This window comes from Ipomoea nil, unplaced genomic scaffold, assembly GCF_001879475.1.
Source record: "Ipomoea nil cultivar Tokyo-kokei standard unplaced genomic scaffold, Asagao_1.1 scaffold0482, whole genome shotgun sequence".
Lineage (NCBI taxonomy): Eukaryota > Viridiplantae > Streptophyta > Magnoliopsida > Solanales > Convolvulaceae > Ipomoea > Ipomoea nil.
The window spans coordinates 2,857,325-2,879,185 of record NW_017616910.1 but is presented as its reverse complement, the minus strand read 5'-3'; the positions used below and the strand labels follow the sequence as shown (position 1 = coordinate 2,879,185).

At 33.6% G+C, this 21,861-nt stretch overlaps 1 protein-coding gene and 1 long non-coding RNA gene across 2 annotated transcripts; both read right to left on the bottom strand.

Moving 5' to 3' along the window:
- Positions 1 to 1,074: 1,074 nt before the first annotated feature.
- On the bottom strand, positions 1,075 to 4,179 carry LOC109173884. Its single transcript, XM_019323225.1, has 3 exons — positions 3,998 to 4,179; positions 2,490 to 3,916; positions 1,075 to 1,795 (listed from the first exon to the last, which is right to left on the bottom strand). The coding sequence occupies exons 2-3, from the start codon at positions 3,764 to 3,766 to the stop codon at positions 1,555 to 1,557; spliced, it is 1,518 nt and encodes a 505-aa protein (XP_019178770.1). The 5' UTR covers positions 3,767 to 3,916; positions 3,998 to 4,179; the 3' UTR covers positions 1,075 to 1,554.
- A 15,068-nt stretch (positions 4,180 to 19,247) lies between these two features.
- Positions 19,248 to 21,556, bottom strand: LOC109173805. The gene is made up of 3 exons (XR_002052965.1): positions 21,457 to 21,556; positions 21,126 to 21,230; positions 19,248 to 19,258 (listed from the first exon to the last, which is right to left on the bottom strand). It is a non-coding gene; the product is annotated as an uncharacterized LOC109173805 (long non-coding RNA).
- Between the last annotated feature and the right edge of the window lie 305 nt (positions 21,557 to 21,861).

Here is a 21,861-nt window from a genome sequence, read left to right as displayed (position 1 = left end):
AAGGTCCAACACAACCTTAGTTGATGGATTCACCTTTCAAAAATAGAAGGGAGAAAGTGATAGCTTTTGTAAGTGTATGTATACTCTTGGCGTGAACATGCCGTCCCCCTTTACAATTTCTGAGGAGCCCTTTTATAGTGGGTCTCCTTGAAATTCATCAAAGCATATACTTAAGGCCATAGATTGGCCCATTAACTCACATTTATCTCTAAAGACCGTTGGGCTGTTGTTACTGGGCCTCCCAACGGCTCTTTTGATTGGGCCTTTAAATAGCCTCTTAAATGCTCCAATGGTCTCTTGGCACTTGCGCCGACCACAGGGTCGAGCCGATTCCCCGTTCGACTTATGTCTTTCCTGAGCCTTCCTTCTTCTGGACTTGGCCCCTTCTTCTCTTCGGGCCGCTCTTTCTTTTTGGGCCTCCCCTCTTTGCTTTGGGCCCCGGGGTCCATACCCCATCAATTATAATAATTTATTAATCATGTAAAAGTTAAATTCAATGGAGGTCTCTTGTCTTTTAGTGATAATTCTAAACTTGGTCGTTTTTATTATTTAACATTTTAAACTATCAAATTTTGGTCAATTTTGATCCTTTTGATGAGTTCTTCACTTTACCACTTATTGAGAAAACTAGGGAGGAGGATGGAGTAGATATGAAGTGTTAAAAAAGTTTCACGTGTTAGTCGGCGGCCACCTTATCTCCGAAACCCCGGCCGGCAGGATCGCCGACAATTAATTAAACTCCATTCTGGTCTAATACGTGTTTGATCAGCTAAGGTTCCCATGTAACAACGGCATAGCTAGATTCATGTTTTACGAGGAAAGTCATGCTTTCAAAATTTTTTGTTAAAGCTAAATAAAGCTTACTCGTAAACTTCAACTTTTGACTTCGGATTCAAATTATACTTCGAAAACTATCCAAGTCCACACAAACAATCTATTAGTTTTTGGTTCTAGCAAGTAATCTAGACTGGTTTACCTTCTTATAAAGTTATAGATAGTTCTTTGTCGGCTAGAGTCACAAGGTAGAATTACCCAGTGTAAACTCTCATAGTGGTTGCAGGTTTTCCTTGTCACTGACAAAAATATATATATATCTATTAAGATATTAAACAAATTAAAGTTTAATTACAATTGGGCATGTGATTCTATACCAATCAACACATGACTCAAACATAAAGTTTTAGTAAAGAGGGATGAACAAGAAGAGAAGAATACAGAGAAACACAAACAAAGCAGTCTTCTTGTTTCTGGCCCTGCATTCCTGCAATATGGAGTAAGGCTGTTGTGAAAAGAACAAACAAACCTTCTTTTCTTGAACTCTTAAGAACCACCAGAATCCCATTCTCCTCCACCACAGCTCTTCAGGTGACAGAAGAAGCCAATGACCAAACAGTTTTAACTTTTAAGCCATGGACATGGACTCCATCCCCTTCAAGGCTAGCTACAGATTGATTATGAACAAGTTCATAACAGGATTAAAAACAGTGTTGTGTATCGCGTATCCTACATCTTACGTGCTGCTATTTTCCCATGTTTCGGTTGGGGGATTAAACATCATTCGTTGCTGGTGTCGAGAGGGAAGCAAGTGTCCTCGCCGCCAGTGCTCCACAGGAAATGAGCATAGCATGCTGCATAGAAGGAGTTGTTAGGCTCAGCAGCAGCAACAGCATCTTGGTATCTTTGCTCAGCACCCCAAAGGTCCTTCCTCACCTGCCAAAGAAATGTCGCGTATTTGTTCAGTGCATCAGCATCCCTCGGTTCTACCCCCGTTGCTCTCTTGAAGTATTCCTCCGCTCTGTATTAGTCACAATGTATGCAACTCTAGTCACCATCCATCTCACCAAACCGATAAACAAAGCAATCAAGAAGAACTAATGGGGTGTTTGATAAATAACTGTTAGCTGATTGGATTAGTGGGTTTGACTGGTTGATAGCATTAGCTGATTGTAGAAAAATATTTGATAAATTAACTGTTAGCTGATAGCTGATTACATGCAAAATGACTTTCAAAAAAAGCTAATCGAAAAAACTGCTTTGAGCAGCTTTTTGAATTTTAGCATTTTGGAGCAATAAGTTGTTACGACAAGCTAATTAATCAAACACTCATATTGATTGTTTAATCAAATCAAACAGTTAATAGTGGTCAAACAGGGCCTAAAACCATTCATAAATAATTCACCATTTTTTCACACATTTAATATGTTTAGTCTCTCCCCATCCCTTACCAAGTTAGAGGCAGTAAAGGGAACTACACAACATAACACATTCAAGAAGCCATACAGTGCAGTGAGGATTTGCAGATAAGCACAACATAACATATTCAGTTCTAAAACTAAAATTGTCTCCAACATGATTGTTTGCCAAATGAAGCAACAACCTTAATCTGATTAGAGTAATGGGATTAATGCCAATCACTAGAACGAGGTCAAATACGTTTTCGAAATGGTCTAAAACAGATAAAGGAACAAAGAAAGTGAACAGATTTATACCTGTCATAGTCTTGGGCAACTAGGTGAAGAAACTGAGCATAATTTGCGAGTAACATGGAATTGTTGGGTTCTTGATCAAGTCCTATCTGATACATCATCTCAGTTCTGAAGTAATCGCTATAATCATCGGATTCAATCTTTGCATACACGGGTGACACAAATATTGCTCCATGGCCCAGAGATTCATCTCTTAGTACAGACTGCATTCTTGAAGCCTCATCAACAATCGAATCCCACAGCCTCAACTCGTCTTCCCTGGCAACTTGGCCAGACACAGACTCGTCTTCGCTAGTCCTAGTCATGTTCCCGATAGAAGACTTCCCATCTGAAGACAATTGTCTGTCAAATCCGCCATCACCATCCGTGCCATTAGCAACCGGTCTGTACTTCCCACCACCACCACCATTGCTTCCATCAATCGTTGTGCTATTGCCATTGGATGAGGAGATCGAAAAGGTTTTAATGGCTGAAGAATCGAACTTTTGATGATCATCATTCACAATAGAAACAGCTTCAATGGTGGGTGTTACAGCAGCAGTGGTGGCCATGGAATGGACACTGAAATTGGCCAGAAGGATCATCACATACACCATGAGAGTTGGGGTATGGGAGAAGACTTGCTGGAAGAGCCACACGAACGAGGCGTGGATCTCCTTCTCGACCCTGATTAGAACCCCTTGAAGCTCTTCATAAGACAGCATTTCTCTCGTCTGCAGAAGATAGGTGTTGAGTTCTCGGATTATGAGAACCATGTTTGAGAATGCTTTCTTCACAGAACAATATGCTGATTCCCCTGCCTCTCTCACCCCCTTTTGCCATTGCTTCTTTCTCTTTATGATCCTGAGAGATAGGGGGAGATCAACGCTGTTGGCCTTCCGTTCAATGCTCGCCGGAATCATCTCCTCCCTCCCGGCCCAACCCGGCGGCTCCGGCTCCACCACATCAAAAGGTTTCTGATTATCGGAAAACATGGCACCAGAATAACTCCCTGGTTCTTGAGAAAATTCCTCGTTCGAGAAAGAACTTAGGCTACCACTGCAGGCTCGTCGGATCAATCGGACCCGGCGGTTCGGGTACTGACACGATCGGGACCGGGAGAGGTTCGGCGAATGAGCTCCGAACAAACCGGACCGTTCACTACATATCAAACTACGTCGTTTCTGGGAAGGAGATGAAATTACCGACGCGAGGGTTTGAGCAAAAGACGGCGACCGAGAAACCGAAGGCTGTGACCAATGCAAACACGTCGCCGCCGCCGCCGCAACTTTCACTCCCATTTTCTCACTCACCCGAAAAGCTAAACAGACTTCCAATTCAAACTAACAACAATAAAGCTTCCCGAAAAGTTTACTAAATCCCAGAAATATCTTGATCCGGATTTAGAAAAAGTTTCCAACTTTCATGCTTTTTTCAATCGGAAATCGAACCTACAATGGAAAAAACCCAACAAACTCTCATCAACCCATGTTCAGGAGTATAAATATCAACGTAATGGTGAGGAAACTTACGCTGCCGGGATATCGAAGGCGTTTGTTCAGTTCTCCGGCGAGCCGAGGTTTCCGGCGGAAGCCTTTTTATGGAAGGAAGAAGCACGAACGCTGTACCTTCAGTTTTAGAGAAGAGTGGCCATGGGAGATAGATATTCTTTATGCACACAACTACACAAGTGACAGAGGCAATGAAGAAGGAGAAGAAGAAGAAAATAAAAATCTGAAGAGAGTATAAAATACGGAGCGAAAGGTAACGGAATACGTAGAAATACAGAGATGTAGAGTGCAGCCGGTTGCCGGTAAGAGAGGAAGAAGATTCTTCAAAAGCGGTGGTTGACTTGATAGGATCTAAAAGTGGGAACATGCCACGTGTTTTACCCCCTCAATTTTCCTTCCTAATAACTTCATTTATCATTTTTTTATTTCTTGTTCATCTTTAAATTTTTATTTTTATTTTTAACCAGAAAATCTGAATTCACTATTTGAAGGTGTACATTGGGTAAATTTCATTCATAAGTAATAACTCATAAATCACATGAGAGAAGATCATGTGTGACAAGATTGAACCAACCATAACTATTACAAGTTTTTTTTTATCATTCAAGATTAGAATCTTAACTTGATAATTTTAAGTTGAATCTGTATCCAACGACCAACACATAATCCCTTTAGAATTTATATTACAACTTTATAATCCATCATCATCTTTCTCAAATTAATCAGCCAAAAGCAAGCCCCAGCAGCCATGGTGAATCATTAGTGTCGACTAAAACGAGGAGCAGCGGCAACTAGATTTCACTCTGATACCAAATGTTAGATCTAAATAATTTAACGATACTGAATAATAATCTACGAGAAACTTAACTTCGTAGTAGCGGAAGCGGAAGCATTGTTGATCTCTAGCCACAGTTGATGTCTTATTGTGTTGCCTCTTGAACGATAGACCGTTAGCCATTATTGTCTCATACTTGACTCAGAACCACAGATGGTATATTGATGTCTACTGAGCAGTATGAGTACCGTGAGTTGCATGTGCTATATAATGAATGTCATGTATTCCATCAATCCAGGTTTATATTAGGCACAGAGTCTAATTGATTAAGAACTTCTAATTATTAAGCTAACCAAACTACTTAGCCTAGTCAACTTGCACCACTTAATTAAGGCCCCAATATATAATATATAATATAGAATATATAATAATTTACATTTAGTATTTAATTGATGTACTTTTCTTAAAAACAAAGTATATTTTTAATATATTAAAAGGGTAATATATAATATAGAATATATAATAATTTACATTTAGTATTTAATTGATGTACTTTTCTTAAAAACAAAGTATATTTTTAATATATTAAAAGTATATTATTTGTGTACTAAATGTACATTATTTTATTCCTCAAAAAAAATATACGTTATTTTATAGTATACAAAATATGATTTACACAATTTGGGTTGTTGACCATGGTCATTATTGGAAGATCGATGGCCTTAGGGCAATTGAGAACAATTCATTTACTTATCAATCAAAGAGCAATTTAAGACTAAGTGGCTTGTAGTTCACTAGTATCGGGTTATGCCCCTAGATGGGAGGTGATGGGTTTGAACCTTGGTTGAGGCAAGTAGTGTGTATATGTAGGGTATCCCCTTCTTTATAATAAAAAAAGAGCAATTTAAGGCAAAAAAGATACTAACTATCTAACGTCTTGTTTTCATAAACTATCATAATTCTCGCGTATGGGTTTAGGACGCAAAATCATCGATCTCTAAATGATGATAACGATAAGGCTTCTTCCCCAACAAGCTCTACTTAAATAAGACTTCATTATTGACATATATAGTTAAATTATATGTATTATAGTTTAATTAATTTGTGGCTAATAAATAATTTTAATATATCTGCTCATTTTATTTTTCCTTTTGTCACATACACTCTACGAAGTATACAAAAAATTATCATCATGAATTAGTGAATTACACTAATGCAAAGTGGAAGCTTCACTCGTTTTTCTCCTTGTCCCACATTGGAAATTTTAAAAAGTACGCGTTTTTACTCCTTTTATATAGAAGCAATTTCAAGAGGGTTTGTAACCATATCTAATCTAATTTTATTTAAAATATTAAAAATTATTAAAAAGAGAGAATGAAGGTAATGGGTTGTCTGCAGACTTGGGAAATTTTCGCTTGGTCTAAATGATACAGATGTGGTTTTGATCCCAAAGAAGAGTGCTCCTGAATTAGTCACTGATTTCAGGCCTATAGCCCTCAGCAATGTGGTTTATAGGATAATGGCAAAGGTAATGACTAACAAAATGAAATCCATAATGGATGAATTAATATCAGCTTCGCAGAGTGCTTTTATACCCGATAGACTCATTACAGATAATATATTGATAGTTGCGGAGGTGGGTCATTACTTGAACCGGAAGCAGTGTGGAAATGTGGGGTGGGGTGCTCTCAAGTTAGATATGGCCAAGGCGCCTATGACAGAATGGAGTGGTCTTTCCTGCGCAACATGCTTATAGCGCTGTGATTTGACAACATTACAGATGAGTGGAGTTGATTATGTTATGTGTAACCTCGGTGTCCTATAATTTTTTGATTAATGGTTCGCGCAGTGACACGATTATGCCTACTCGTAGATTGTCCCACATTAGACGTATAGCCCAGAGGCAAGTCATACACCTGTATCCACATATCCAGAGTATCCAATTTAACCTCCCCCGGGAGATAACCATCGGGACCCGGCGGCAGACTAGCGTATGATTATCGAAGGACCACGGCCCCTCCTCCAATACTCGCACCATATCAGTTTCATGATAAAAAGCAAACAAAAACAGATTCGAGTGCAGTTCCGTTACCCGCATTCCAAACACTGGCTGCCATACCGATGCTAAAACCTGCCGCATATACTCCACTTTTATCAGCTTCTTAGTCAAGAAACGGCCAACTACCGAGTAAACAACCCCCCCAACCCCCGGCGCCGACTCATACGCGCCGCCCGCATCAACTCCATCCTCCTCGTCCTCCAGAACCATGTCTCCCCAGCGTTCGGTGATTGCCTGAACTCCATTGTCCTGCTGCTGCTCCATCGACGCCATGCAGACTGTTGACGTCGTCGTCGCACGGTGAATCGCCGTCGGAAACGCTAGAAAACCCTAATAGGGAGAGAGAGCAAAAAAACCCTAATAGGGAGAGAGACCAATCAGTTAGAATATAGATAATTGTAACCATATCTAATCTAATTTTATTAAAAATATTAAAAATTATTAATAAGAGAGAATGAAGATTATATATTTTATTTATCATTTTTTTTACTTTTTTTTATACATCTACAATTCTAATAAGAGCCAATAATGTTAGGCCCTTAACTGGAATAAAAAAAAAAAACGTCGGTACTAATTGTTTCTTAAAACGAATGGTTCATATTATTTTGATTTTAGTATTTTTAATGATTTTCCTTATCTACCCTTTATTATATTATTTTCTTTCCTTAAATAACCTTAAATTCTGTTAGTATAAACTTTATTAACGGAATATTCCGTTAACTATTTATTGTTCTTAACTTACTCATTAATTTCTATAAGAAAGGTCTTAGGTTCGAACCTCATTCCAATTAGAGTTAGCATAATTGTTAAATATATACTACAAATATGTTAAAATGTATTAAAAATATAATATAAAATTTAACATAAACTTTGGTCAAATAATTAGCCCGACTAAATACATAGCATTCAATGATTATAAATCAGGAACTTTGAAAGTCATTTGAGTCATTTGATTTTCTTTCATTAAAAAATAATAATAAATTTAAGTTCAGTTTTTTTTTTCGTTTAACTAATCTTCTTTTGATTATTGAGAACAAAACTTAATATTTCAATTATGCTTTTATCAATGTATGTAAACTTCTAAAGAAATTTGAAAGTTAATTTTTACTATATTATTATAATAATATCTATTGTAACCTTATATTTTGCATTATTTTTTATCATCATCTATTGACAGCAATTGTCATTGACAAACTCTCAAAACAATTTGTCTCAACAACGAATTGAAATTAAAAAAAAAAAAAAATCAATGATTTCATTATTGTGAATGAAAAGTATGTACACCACTTTATTCAATCGTTATGTTGTGGAACAGTGTCCACCTTGCAATGTGGACACGGTTCTATATTAATAATTACTAAACTATATGCTTATAATTATAAAGTTATATATTCATAATTTTTGAACTTCATATTCATAATTATTGAACTCTATATTCACAATTACAGAATTCTATGTTCATAATTACTGAATTATATATTCATAATTATAAAGGTATATATTCATAATTTTTTAACTTCATATTCACAATTATTGAATCTCTATATTCATAATTACAGAACTATATGTTCATAATTATGTTCACAACTCTATGTTCATAATTATAGAACTATATGTTCATAATTTTTTAATTATATATCTATAATTATGAACAGTTTTGGAAACGTGTCCACCTTGTAGGTTCCACAACATAATTTGTCCACTTTATTGCTCTTATTACTTAAATTAAAAAATAAATTAGTAGCTACAACAAAAAATAATACATATGCATTTAATTAATTTAGAATTAGATGTCTCACAACACATGAAACATGTAGGGGAAAACTACCACTACCAAATATCAACATGTGCTTGTAAGATAAAGAGGTCATAGCACAACTAAGATCCTAATCATATACACAACAAGACAAATCGTAAACTTCATACACCATAATCTCATTCCATGACGAATCCCACTATGATACCACCAATAACCCAATTGCACATGACACACTACCAATAAAAAAAAAAAAAAAAAAAAAAAAAAAAAAAAAAAGACATGTACTGAAGATGAAAACAATAACAATGCTACCCAAAAGAGAATTAGAAAAATTTAAACCAAAAAGAGTATTTATTTAGATTATCGCTTTTAGACTTAGTACTTAAATTAGCGTTATTACAAAGTTGCAAACATTTATGTTTGTGATAGTTATATATAATCAATCTCTCATATATTATCTTGCATTTATATACTTTAAATTACCGATTTAAATAAACAAATTCAACATTTATTTACCTATGCATGAACATCTTCTATATAATATTGCATTGATATACTTTGAAATACTTATTTAAAAATAAGTATTGGGCATTATCTTATTCGCGCAAAGCGCGTAGAAAAACTAGTTATGTTATAAGAGTTGTGCAATATATTATTTTTGGTCAAAAATATCCATACCGTTATATCTATTTCTGTTAATATATTTTAGAGTTAATTCCACCGGAGGTCCCTTGTCTTTGGTGGCAATTCCAAATTTAGTCCCAGATTATCGTTTTTGTCATTTTACATCCCAGACTATCATTTTTGGACACTTTAAGTCCTTCTCATGACTTTTTCTATTTTTAGTAAGGGCATTTTTATCTCTTCATATTTTTCTTTTGTTATTTTTCCGGTTTCAACTGGTTAAATGATTTAGGACTTTACTAAAAATTGGTTGAAAAAGATGATTACCTAAAGTTCTAAACTAATTAAACTGGTCGAAACCAGAAAAATAACAAAAGAAAAATATGAAGAGACAAAAATTCTCTTACTAAAAATAGAAAAAGTCATGAGAAATTCTAAAAGTGTCCAAAAAATAATAATCTGGAGTGTAAAATGGCAAAAATGATAGGCTGGGGTTAAATTTGAAATTGTCGTAAAAAACAAAAGACCGCTAGTGGAATTAACTCTATATTTTAAGCTACAAAAGTAGTCAGTTTCAAAATAAGCTATATCATTATTAATAATTAACAAAAATGACATCATTTACCCTTATTTAATCAAAACCCTAATATTTAATTTTTCCTAATATCTAATTTTTTTCTAAATATTTTCTTCTATTAGTCACAGTCTAAAAATTTTCTGCGTTGAAAGGTTGAATAATCACAGTTTAATAATCACACTAATTATATATATATATATATATATATATATATATATATATATATATATATAAAATTCAATGTATATATCATTACATATTCCTGCTAAAATTTGTTTGTTTGCAATTCTTAAATTTTTAATGCATGTTATTTCTAATTTTACAAAATGACTTTAACAAGAGACCGAAGATACTTAGTAAAATGTCATAATTTAGTGTTATCGATCATGGTTGCATTTGCATTGTATAATTACATCCGGAAGAACTCACAAGATAACATGATGTTTAATATGCTCGCGCAGCATCCAAATTACATACCGCTCAATGATGATCTTCAAGATTTTAGTCCTACTAGCACCGGCAATGAAAATTTAAGTGAGTCAATTAGTGAGATGAAAGATATTCGAAATAATATTGCTACTTTAATTTATTATGGGATGTTAAATCATTAATGTGATATATATTTAGACAATATATACCACTATTTAAATTTGAATTATAAATTTATAAAAATGTCTTTTTACGCTTATCCTCTTATTCAACAACTAATTTTATCAAACACCTTAATTTTAATTATTTTTATTGGCTACGAGTTTTTCAACCTTAAGCTTTCAGCTAGTTTTTAACTAGACGTGCCAAACATAGCCTATATAGATATTATATATTGGACTACTATATAAGCTATTTCCTAAAATATAATTATAAAATTTATAAAAACGATGATGAGGATTATTATTAGTATTATTATTATTATTATTATTATTATATAATATAAATATTTAAAATTTAAATAAATCTAAAATTTTAATATAAAGTAATATTGGGCATTTATTGTTGCGCATCATACTAGTATGTAGTAAGAGAAAAGAGAAAATAACCCTGAGCACAACACTGCCTTTTTCAAAATTTCATCCTACTTTGTAACCTTATTAATATTCTTAACACGACATAACATGGACTATATTTTATCATAATTTTTTCAACAATTACAATATAGAAATTCCCTCCTTATCAAGATTATGCATGACAACTTAGTTTGGATGAAAGCGACTTCACTGATACAAAATTCTTCTCTTTTTAGAACAATCGAAGCCACGTACAGTCGTCTCATCATCATGCATCAGGATAAGCTAAGGAACGTAACAAGAATACAATATATATATATATATATATATATATATATATATATATATATATATATATATATATATATATATATATATATATATATCTAAATATCTGATATGATGATATTATTTGCCACCTCTGCATCTCATATCCCTTCGTATCCATATATTTCTTACTCCCAAATTTTCCGTTGAATTCCATTATATTAACAAGAAGTATTTATTTATTGCGTATTTAATGGTTACGAGTTCGGTTTTTATCAATATTTTCTCAAGGTCAAACTCGTCGCACATGTCTTCTTAATGCGATTTATCACTTTTATGTAATCTGTAGATTATTACATAAGTAGAGATATCGATGTCACACCTTATCTTAAAAGTTTATTACTTAATATGATATTTTTAAATAGGAAAATACTATTTACCTCTTCAAATTTTATCTAATATTTCTCACATGATGTGACAAATAATTATTGAGTGTCTATGAATTAATAATACTTCCACAGTATTAGTTAAAAATAAAATTACTTGTCGAATTAAGAAAAGCATGTAAGGAGGGGAGATTGGAGAGAAAAAATTTTAAAATAATAGATAACATTACTCTTTTAAATATATTATATATTTATTTTCAAGATTTGGACAGTAACACATATGCAAAAGCGAATGCCACGTTGCCTAATCCATCCAGGTCAGCATCTTATCCAATCCGAATGGATCCATCTTCATTTCTCATCTCTACGTTCTTCCATCCTCCAAAATTCCATCATATTATATTCTGCTTCCTTCAAATTATGTATATATATATATATATATATATATATATATATATATATATATATATATATATATATATATATATACTAATAAGAGTCCAAGAGAGTTAGGCCTATAATGGGTAGAAAAAATGACGGTTACAGATTTTAATTAAATTAATGGCTCAGATTGATTGAAAGATTGATCAGATTTAAATTTTACACTAAAATTTTTTAAAATACCCACACACCGTTACTAATTCCGTTAAAATTTTAAGAATTGCCGTTAGTTCACCGTTAACTTACTCATTGATTTCAATAGAAAAAGGTCTTAGGTTCGAATCTCATCCCAATCAAAGTTGGCATAATTAGTACTCTATTTTACTCTTATTATCCTTACAATATCTTTATTCAGTGAAAAAATAAATTATTAATTATCAATAAATTAATTAAAAGAAATATTTTCATTAGTTATATTGTCTTTATTTTTCTCAAATGTAAAATTTTTTACATTCAAATTCATCAATTGATTATATTCACTATATTATCTATTATCTTTTTTCTGCACTATTTTTCTAATTAAATATCAAAATTATAATACAAAATAATGCTATATATTTATTTACCAAGTATTTTATTAATACCATGAAAAAATTTAAAAAAAAATAAAATTAATAAAGTCAACCATATTAACTACTTGAGAGATTTTGTGACAAAAAGAGTATTCAAATCACACAACAAATTGAAGTGAGAACTACCTCGCAATGTCCTTGTTTGACAATCAGCAGTTAGGGGTTAGCGTTAGCGGATTATACTAGCGGATTTGACCAGCGAATTTATTTAATTATTAACATTGGGTAGAAAAAATGATCGCCAAATTATTAAATCAAATGAATGGTTCATATTGTTCAGGTTTTAACTTTTTTCTTTTAAGATTTTCTAATTTATCCTTAATTATATGATTATCCATTTAATTTTTCTGTTAATTCACCGTTAGTCTAGTTCTAATATTAAAGTCTAATATAGAATTATAACTACACCATTAATCTAATTCTAATATTAAAGTCTTAATAGAACTTAACCACAAATCCTAATGTCGGAATCTCCTCAAACAATATTAGTATATATTTAATATTTTATGCCCTAATTTTTATTTGTTCTCCCTTATGTCCCGTATTTGGTTTCAACCATACATATACAATTATTTTATTGACAATTATAATCAATCTTGACTATATTATCTTGCATTTGTAAACTTAGAATTACCTATTTAACCCGCACCGGCTTAGCTCAATGGTTTTGAACCTCAGCGGCAGCAGTGCGGGAATTATGTCCAAAGCGGGCAGATTCCTTGTCCACAATGCTTGTCGGGTCGGAGTGTGGGGGGCCCTTGGGGTTGGAGACTCAACCTTTGGGAGAAGAATTACCTAGTTAAATACGCAAATTCAACTTTCAATTATCTATGCATGAACAATTTCAATATAATCATGCCTTAATATACTTTAAAGTACTTATTTAAAAAAAAACATTGGGCATTATCCCAATCGCGCAATACGCGTAAAAAACTAGTATATATATATATATATATATATATATATATATATATATATATATATATATATATATATATATATATATATATGTATGTGCGGGGAGGAGGTCCGACCCATGTGACGTGTAATATTTTTTAATTAAAATTTAATTTTTTTTATGAATTCAATAAAAAGTATTATATGTCGCAGGTGATAATGTCTTATACAAGATTTATTCATATCTCAATCACTTCCAACTTTAATTCAATTTCCAACTTAAGCTCTATGTATCTCAACCAAAATTTTAAAATTGAATATTATATGCGACAAAATGTTATAAGAAAAATGTCAATTTTTTTGAGTAGTTGATGTTTTTATCAAATTTTGTTATGTCAAGTCGAATTTGCACTTATGTGGTTCTATCAAGCATGTTCAATTCCTTTCTAAAACTGTTTCTCGAAACTCAACTCAACTAGTTGACCATCTAAAGATAAGATAATAACTCTTCTTCACTAACATTAGCATGTTGCAAATTCACTTTTTATCAATTAATTTTAAAAAACTTGGAGTCGGCCTTTAGAACTGTATGTTCATAATTATTCAATCGTTATGTTGTGGAACCGTGTGTCCACCTTGCAAGGTAAACACGGTTCTATGTTTATAATTACTGAATTGTATGTTCATAATTATAAAGTTATATATTCATAATTTTTGAACTTTATATTCATAATTATTAAACTCTATATTCACAATTACAGAACTCTATGTTCATAATTATAAAGTTATATATTCATAATTTTTAAACTTCATATTCACAATTATTAAATCTCTATATTCATAATTACCGATCTATATGTTCATAATTATGTTCACAACTCTATGTTCATAATTATAGAACTATATATTCATAATTTTTGAACTATATATTCATAATTATGAACAGTTTTGGAACCGTATCCACAGTCTAATTTGCCGCGATTATTAGGTGAACTTTCAGCTAGCGATTATTAGGTAACTAGAATGATCATCACTTGAATCTTGCACCTACAAATACAAACAAATACAACCCTCCACACATATACATACATAACAATTCTCCTTGATTAACAGTGCAGCATCCAACAGGCAGTGTTGCATGCATGCATGTTGGAGCTAGTGAAATTTGGGGGGCAAAATATCTTTGACATCATAGTCATTTTCCAACATATACATATGCAAGTTGTCAAGGTAGACGAGGGAGTCGTTTCATTAAAACTAAGGAGGGCCAAGGTCGGTTGTTATGTTGCTCTTGTTCTTTTTGCAGACACATATATAGTTTGGGCACTCAACCTCCATGCTTACAAATATATACATCCACTCCAAAATCTATCTAGCTTAGATATGCTAGCATAGTTATGTCGGGAGATCATAGTATAAATAATGGTCGATGATTGTAGGTTGAACCCTAATGACTTCAAATATTCCAATATGTTCAGGTTGACCCATTGTGTTACTGCAAATGGATAATAATATCATAATAACTTTAATAGGCAAACATGCAAATTTTACTGTGGACATGTCCGTGTAACAACTTGGATCATGAAGTAAATAACGATCTAAAATATCATTTTAGGGTTTGGTTCGCACATGGGTATCGGAATCGGAATGGGTATCAAGTACTTGGTACGTAATGGTAATGGATTTTAGTGAAAGTATTTTGCAGGTTTAGTAGTAGGGTAATGGAATGAGAATGATTATCAATAATGTTGTTTGGTTATGTATGATCCAATAATGGAAATAAAAATTTAAAAAATACAAGAACACAAAATCAAGACAATTAATTCTAATATAAAGACATCGAAAACACCAATATGAACAAAAAAAATAAAAACAAGAATCTATCTAAAATCACTAATATAATCAAAGGGGATGAGAAGGAATAAGGGAATGAAAGGGGATGATATCCTTATGTTATTTGGGTATGGATTTTTCGGTTAAGGGGTATTTGAAACCATAGTAGTGTTCTAAAAACTTATCAACCAAACAATATCAATCACTTTGATAGACATTCCTTAGAGCTAAATCTATCAACAAACACACCCTTAATTCTACTATAATTTTATTTAACAATATACATATATGTAACGTAACAAGCCATGCATTGGTTTACGGTAACGATACAAAAAAATATAAAAATAACACGGTATGGACTATAGTCTACTCACTCCACCGTATAACAATGGACTCTAACATAACCCCATAACTCTGCGTTGTGTTGACCATAGTCCATCTTATAACAACTAACTCTAATATAAACCTATATAACTCTAATACGATTTGAAACGCCGCAAATTATGCCATGGAATCGTGTTCACCGAGAATGGTGAACACAAGACAAAACGACGTTGTTTTTAGGCCAAAAAAAAAAAATTTCGCGGATGTGGAGTTAACAGCGCGCGTTTGATCAAATTATGAATTTTCTGTTATGAGATATTATGAATTTTCTGTTATGAGATTATGAATTTTATGAAAATTCATAATCTCATAACAGAAAATTCATAATCGCATAACAGAAAATTCATAATCTCACAACTGAAAATTCATAATCTCATAACAGAAAATTCATAATCTTATAACAGAAAATTCATAATCTCATGGTTCCAAAGTGAATGTGTAGGCATGGTTCCAAAGTGAATGTGCAGGCATGGATTCATAATTTATTAATGTCCGTGATTTCGGACGGGAATATGTAGGCATGGTTCCAAAGTGAATGTGCAGGCATGAATTCATAATTTATGAATGTCCGAAATTATGAATGTAATGAAAATTCATAATCTCATAACAGAAAATTCATAATCGCATAACAGAAAATTCATAATCTCATAACTGAAAATTCATAATCTCATAACAGAAAATTCATAATCTTATAACAGAAAATTCATAATCTCATGGTTCCAAAGTGAATGTGTAGGCATGGTTCCAAAGTGAATGTGCAGCCATGGATTCATAATTTATGAATGTCCGTGATTTCGGACGAGAATGTGTAGGCATGGTTCCAAAGTGAATGTGCAGGCATGAATTCATAATTTATGAATGTCCGAAATCTTTGTTCACTTCAAATTAAAGTAAAATCGCAAAATGTGAAAATAAAGAAGAAAAATCACGCAATTAATTAAAAAAAAAAAAAAAAAAAAAAAAAAAGAAAGAAAGATAACGGTGTACTAACACCGTTAGAACCGTGTTCACCATGAATGGTGAACACGGTTCCATGGCATAACGTCCCTTGAAACGCAACCATGATTAAATACTTTGACATTCAAGTATATGCAATAATATTATCAGAAGTCCGATGTTGTCAGGCCCAAAAGGCCAGCAGCATTAGCCCATGAAACATGACAAAGTCTTGCCCGGCCCAAAGTTAAGGCCATGGAATTAGACAATTATGGCCCGTTTGATTCACGGAATAGGCCGGGAATGGCATAGCATTCCCAGTAATAGGCTTATTCCTTTGTTTGGTAACCATTTCTATTACCAAGAATAATATTCCTGGTAAATAGCCTATTACCTCAAATAAGGTATTAGCCTATTACTAGGGCCACCACTGCCACAACTGTCACCGTCAACCGTCACCATCACCACCACCACCGTCGCCCCCACCACTCTCACCGCCACTACCACCACTATCACCCCAGCACCACCACCACTATCACCCCAGCACCACCACCACCATCACCACCGCCGCCGCCACCACCACCACCACCACCACCATCACATATTTTTATAAGGGTATTTATGTCTTTTAAAACATATTTCATTTCTATTCCTTAAATCAACCAAACACTGTAATATAATTCCTAAAGTTTATTCCTTTCGCGAATCAAACAATAGAATACAATTCCTATTCTATTCCTTGCCTATTCCATTCCTTATGGAATAGCATTCCTATTACCTCAAAATTCATTCCGTGAACCAAACGTGCTGTTAGTGAATTAAAAAGTGTGAAATGTGGAAACAACAGCTTGCTATCCACCATCTCTAGCCAATGAGAACAATTTCAATAGCTACTATCCTCATTTGGGCATCCACAATAAATATTTTGATGTGATTTTTTAGGAAAGTTTAGCTGAAGTGGAAGAGAGAAGAATGAGAGAGCTAAGAATGTTTTAAGTTGTTGCAGCACGAAGGGTTGGTTTTTGTCTCCAAAGTGTGCTCACCAAAACAAAGAAATAGTGCTTCCCAATCGTGTGATTCACTGAAGCGCCCAGTAGAGCATGTGCACTATAGGCACTCATTGGGCACGTTAAACTGCAATTTTTTGTTAAATTTTGCTTTTCAGATTTTATTTTTTGATTTTTTTTAATTCCCTCACGTCTTTTTTTTTTCTAGTCACACATGCAAAAATTACTCAAAATCTATGCATAATGACGATGCTCTTAGTATTATAATGTGGTATTGTCGATTGAGTGAATTCCTCTTAAAACAAGGATATGAAAATAAAGATATTAGTCCTTGCATATTTACAAAGAAATCAACTGATGGTTTTTGTATTATATCCATCTATGTAGATGATATAAACACCATAGGGACACGCAAGGATGTCAAAAAGGCAAGCTTGTGTTTAAAAGAAGAACTCAAAATGAAAGACTTGGGTAAAAACAAGTTCTGTCTCGGCCTGCAGATCGAGCACCTCCTTGAAGGGATATTCATACACCAATCCAAATAAACAGACAAGTTATTGGAAAAATTTTACATGGATAAATCTCATCCACTTAGTACTCCAATGGTAGTCCGATCGCTTGAAGTTGATAAGGACCCGTACAGACCTAAAGATGATAATGAGGATATTCTAGGACCAGAAGTCCCTTACTTAAGTGCCATTGGAGCACTTTTATATCTCGACAACTGCACTAGACCTGATATTGCATTTTCAGTAAACATGCTAGCTCGATTTAGTGCTGCTCCAACCAGAATGCATTGGTATGGCATAAAACATATCCTCATATATTTACAAGGTACAAAGGATCTTGGGCTTCTATTTAAAAGAGACCAAGACACCACATTAGTGAGATATGCATATGCTGGTTTTATGTCTGATCCGCATAATGCTAGATCTCAGACTGGATATGTGTTTCTTTCATGAGGTACTGCTATCTCATGGAAATCAGTTAAACAAACATTAGTAGCTACCTCGTCAAACCACTCTGAGATTATTGCTTTATACGAGACCTCTAAAGAATGTGTATGGTTGAGGTCATTAATACACAATATTCAAGACTCGTGTGGAATAATGAATAATGGAAAGATCCCCACTGTCCTGTATGAGGACAATGCAACATGTGTTGCACAACTAAGTAATGGATATGTTAAAGGTAATCTCACCAAACATATTGCACCAAAATTCTTTTATCCACATGAACTCCAGAAGAGTGGTGAAATACGAGTCCAAAAGATCCAATCAAGTGAAAATCTGGCAGATTTATTCACTAAGTCCTTACCTACATTTACTTTTGAAAAGTATGTATATAAAATTGGTATGCGTAGATTAGGAAGGCTGTTGTCTTCAGGGGGAGCAATAACACCTTAAATATAATGAAATTATTAGTCCAGAAGATTAACTCATTCACTTTGATCCAGATGATCAAGATACATTATTATGATTTATACCTAAACCCAGAAGGTTTACAGTTGTACTCTTTTTCCCTTACTGAGTTTTTTCCCCACAGGGTTTTCTCAGCAGGGTTGCAAAACTCGGCCGCCTAGGCGCCTAAGCGCTAGGCGGCACCAAGCCTTGCCGTTTTGGCCTAAAGGCTGCCAAAACTCGGCCGGCCGCCAACTTGGCCGAATCGACCGATTTCGTCTGATTTTGTTCGATTTTGACCGATTCCGTCCGATGTCGTCTTTCATTAATTATTGATTTTAATATTATTATGACGCTATGACTTATAAATTATCATTATTTCATTTATTTGTATGTATTATTTGATTGAATGTTGAAAACAACCTCATTAAAATTGTCAAACTACAAGTCTGTTACTATTTTTTTTAAAATTTTTTGGTGCCCGCCTAGGCGCTAGGCGCTGCCTGGCCGTCCGACTAGCACCTAGCGCCTACTGCAACCATGTTTCTCAGTGAAAGGTTTTTAATGAGGCAACCGAAGCGACACATGCATTACCCATATGTCGTGTACTCTTTTCTCACATAGATTTTTTCCACATGATTTTTCTAGTGAGTTTTTAACGAGGCATGAATATGGTGAGTGTTACAAAATATTAATGGACATTATTACTCTTTAATACCATTGATTAGCCATTAGTGTATTGCTTTGTAACTGTTATTCCTTTGTATTATATAAAGTTATTCCCAATAATAAGATGGCTGATTCTTGGAGTCTTTATTTTCTCTCTACTTTTATATCTCTGCACTCTCTATTTTATATTATATTGTTCCTGCAAATCTACCGGCTAGGAACTAACGGGCCAACGGACATCAACATCTTAATATAATCCAAAAATTTTATATAGTCAATAATAAGTCCAAATAATTCGATACGGGATTATTACAAAATTTAAAAACTTCAAAGGTTAATTCAAATATAAAATAATTTGTTTTAATTATGACTTAATATTGGCAAGTGGACGCCTAAATCACCCGCTTGCCCCATACCTTATTATGTAGTAGGGTGGGTCAACCCAACAAGCTAAACCTACTCTACCATCATTTAGTCAAAAGTTTGACTTATAAGGGTGGTTAAATGAGTGAAACATTATTCTTGTACCTGAAATCCAAGAGTTTTATTATTGCCAAAATTCTTTCGATTAATTCTGTCGTAGAAGATTTTTCAAATGTGATATACTTATTACATTTCTTGATAGCATTAATTAGTGTGGTCGAGATTCAAGAATTATACTAATTTTAAGAAATCATATCACACTACAAAAAACTAGTCATTTAGCAACATAATATTAGAGGCGGTTTGTTGTAACCGCCGCTAAATAAGTATTTAGCGACGGTTATATAAACCGCCACTAAAAATAAGGGGCAACTTTTAAAATTCTCCCTGTCTGATGTATATATCCTCCCTCCTATGTTAAATCACTACAAATTTAGTAATCAAAAATTTCTAACCCTAGTTCATAGTCGATCCTCTCTGCCTCTGCAATTTTCGCTGCCCCTCCGTCGTCTTCGACTCTCCCGTCTCCGCTTCTCATTTTCGACTTTCGGCTTCTCCACTCATCTCTCGCCTCGCACCCTCCGCCCGGTTATATATGGTTGGAAGGAGCACTAGTACTGGAACAGGTTTATGACGGGGGTTGATTTTCCGGTAATTTCTCCCTTTTTTTTTTCTTTTCCACTTTCAGCTTTTCCTTTTTCTCTGCGAATCAAATCTGCTATCTAAGTTCATCATGGCTTGCTATTTCTCTTCCTCCTTGGACCGTCGCTTCCTAGTTGAACGCCAAAATGTGTGTTTTTTAAAGGTTCTTCTCATTTTCAATTTGGATCTTTGCCCTACTTTTAGGTACTCCTTGCTTGAATTTTGTTAATTAATTTGAAATTTTAGTTTTCTTTTCATTTACCGCTGATAATTCTGTAATTCCGTAATGTTCTACTACATTCAGCATTTTGCTCTGCTTATCAGTATCAGATCTTTCCTCTATAGATGACACTGATTTTGAAAATGCAAAATCCATTGATTGTAGAGTATAAGGACTCCTGGGTGGAGAAGGTTAGTTCTAAGGCTAATGAAAAATATGTTATTCTTACCTGTTTTGTCTGTCCTTTCATATTCTTATGCAGAGTTTGCGACACTACTTATCTTTGTTGTTTATTCAGCCAAATATGATTACCTTTAACTTGACACCAGAGATCATTCTTCAGGTATATTGTTTCCTTTTTACTTTTCTAAACATGACACTGTACAACACATTTAATTATTAAAAAAAGAAGAAGCTTAAAATAAGAATTATCAGGTATTGTCATAAATTTGGTGCAACACGATTCTTTTTAGCATTTTTGTTATGATTTGATATGCAATTGTTAATTCATTCATGTGGTAGGGCTGCAGCAAGATTCTTAGATATGACTTTCCCAAATGCTGCCAATGCTATTCCACTTTAATTTCCTATAGAACATTCTATACTTCTATTTGATGGTACATCACAATCTCAGTAGTTTGGATATTTGTTAGTATTAAATAAAATTTATGGTGTACGAGGTTGAACATATTCCGGATATTTATTATGGAGATCTAATAGTACTAAAAAACCTAGACTATACTATACTTTTAAAGGTACATTTGAAACTCCTGTGAGTTGCTATCTTCTATAGAAAGGCCTCAAATACAATTTCTCTCAACCTTGAATTTTTTTTCTTTTTTCTATTTGATATGCTTCTGTTTCAGTGTTTCCCTTGATCTCAAGGGAGGGATGAAGAAGAGACTGAGAAGTGGAGTGGTTTGTTACTCCATTGGCTCTGCAATGTCTCCTCTGTGTAAGTAAATATCTTTCACTGTTTTCGTTGTTATTATTTTTACTGTGCATCCTTC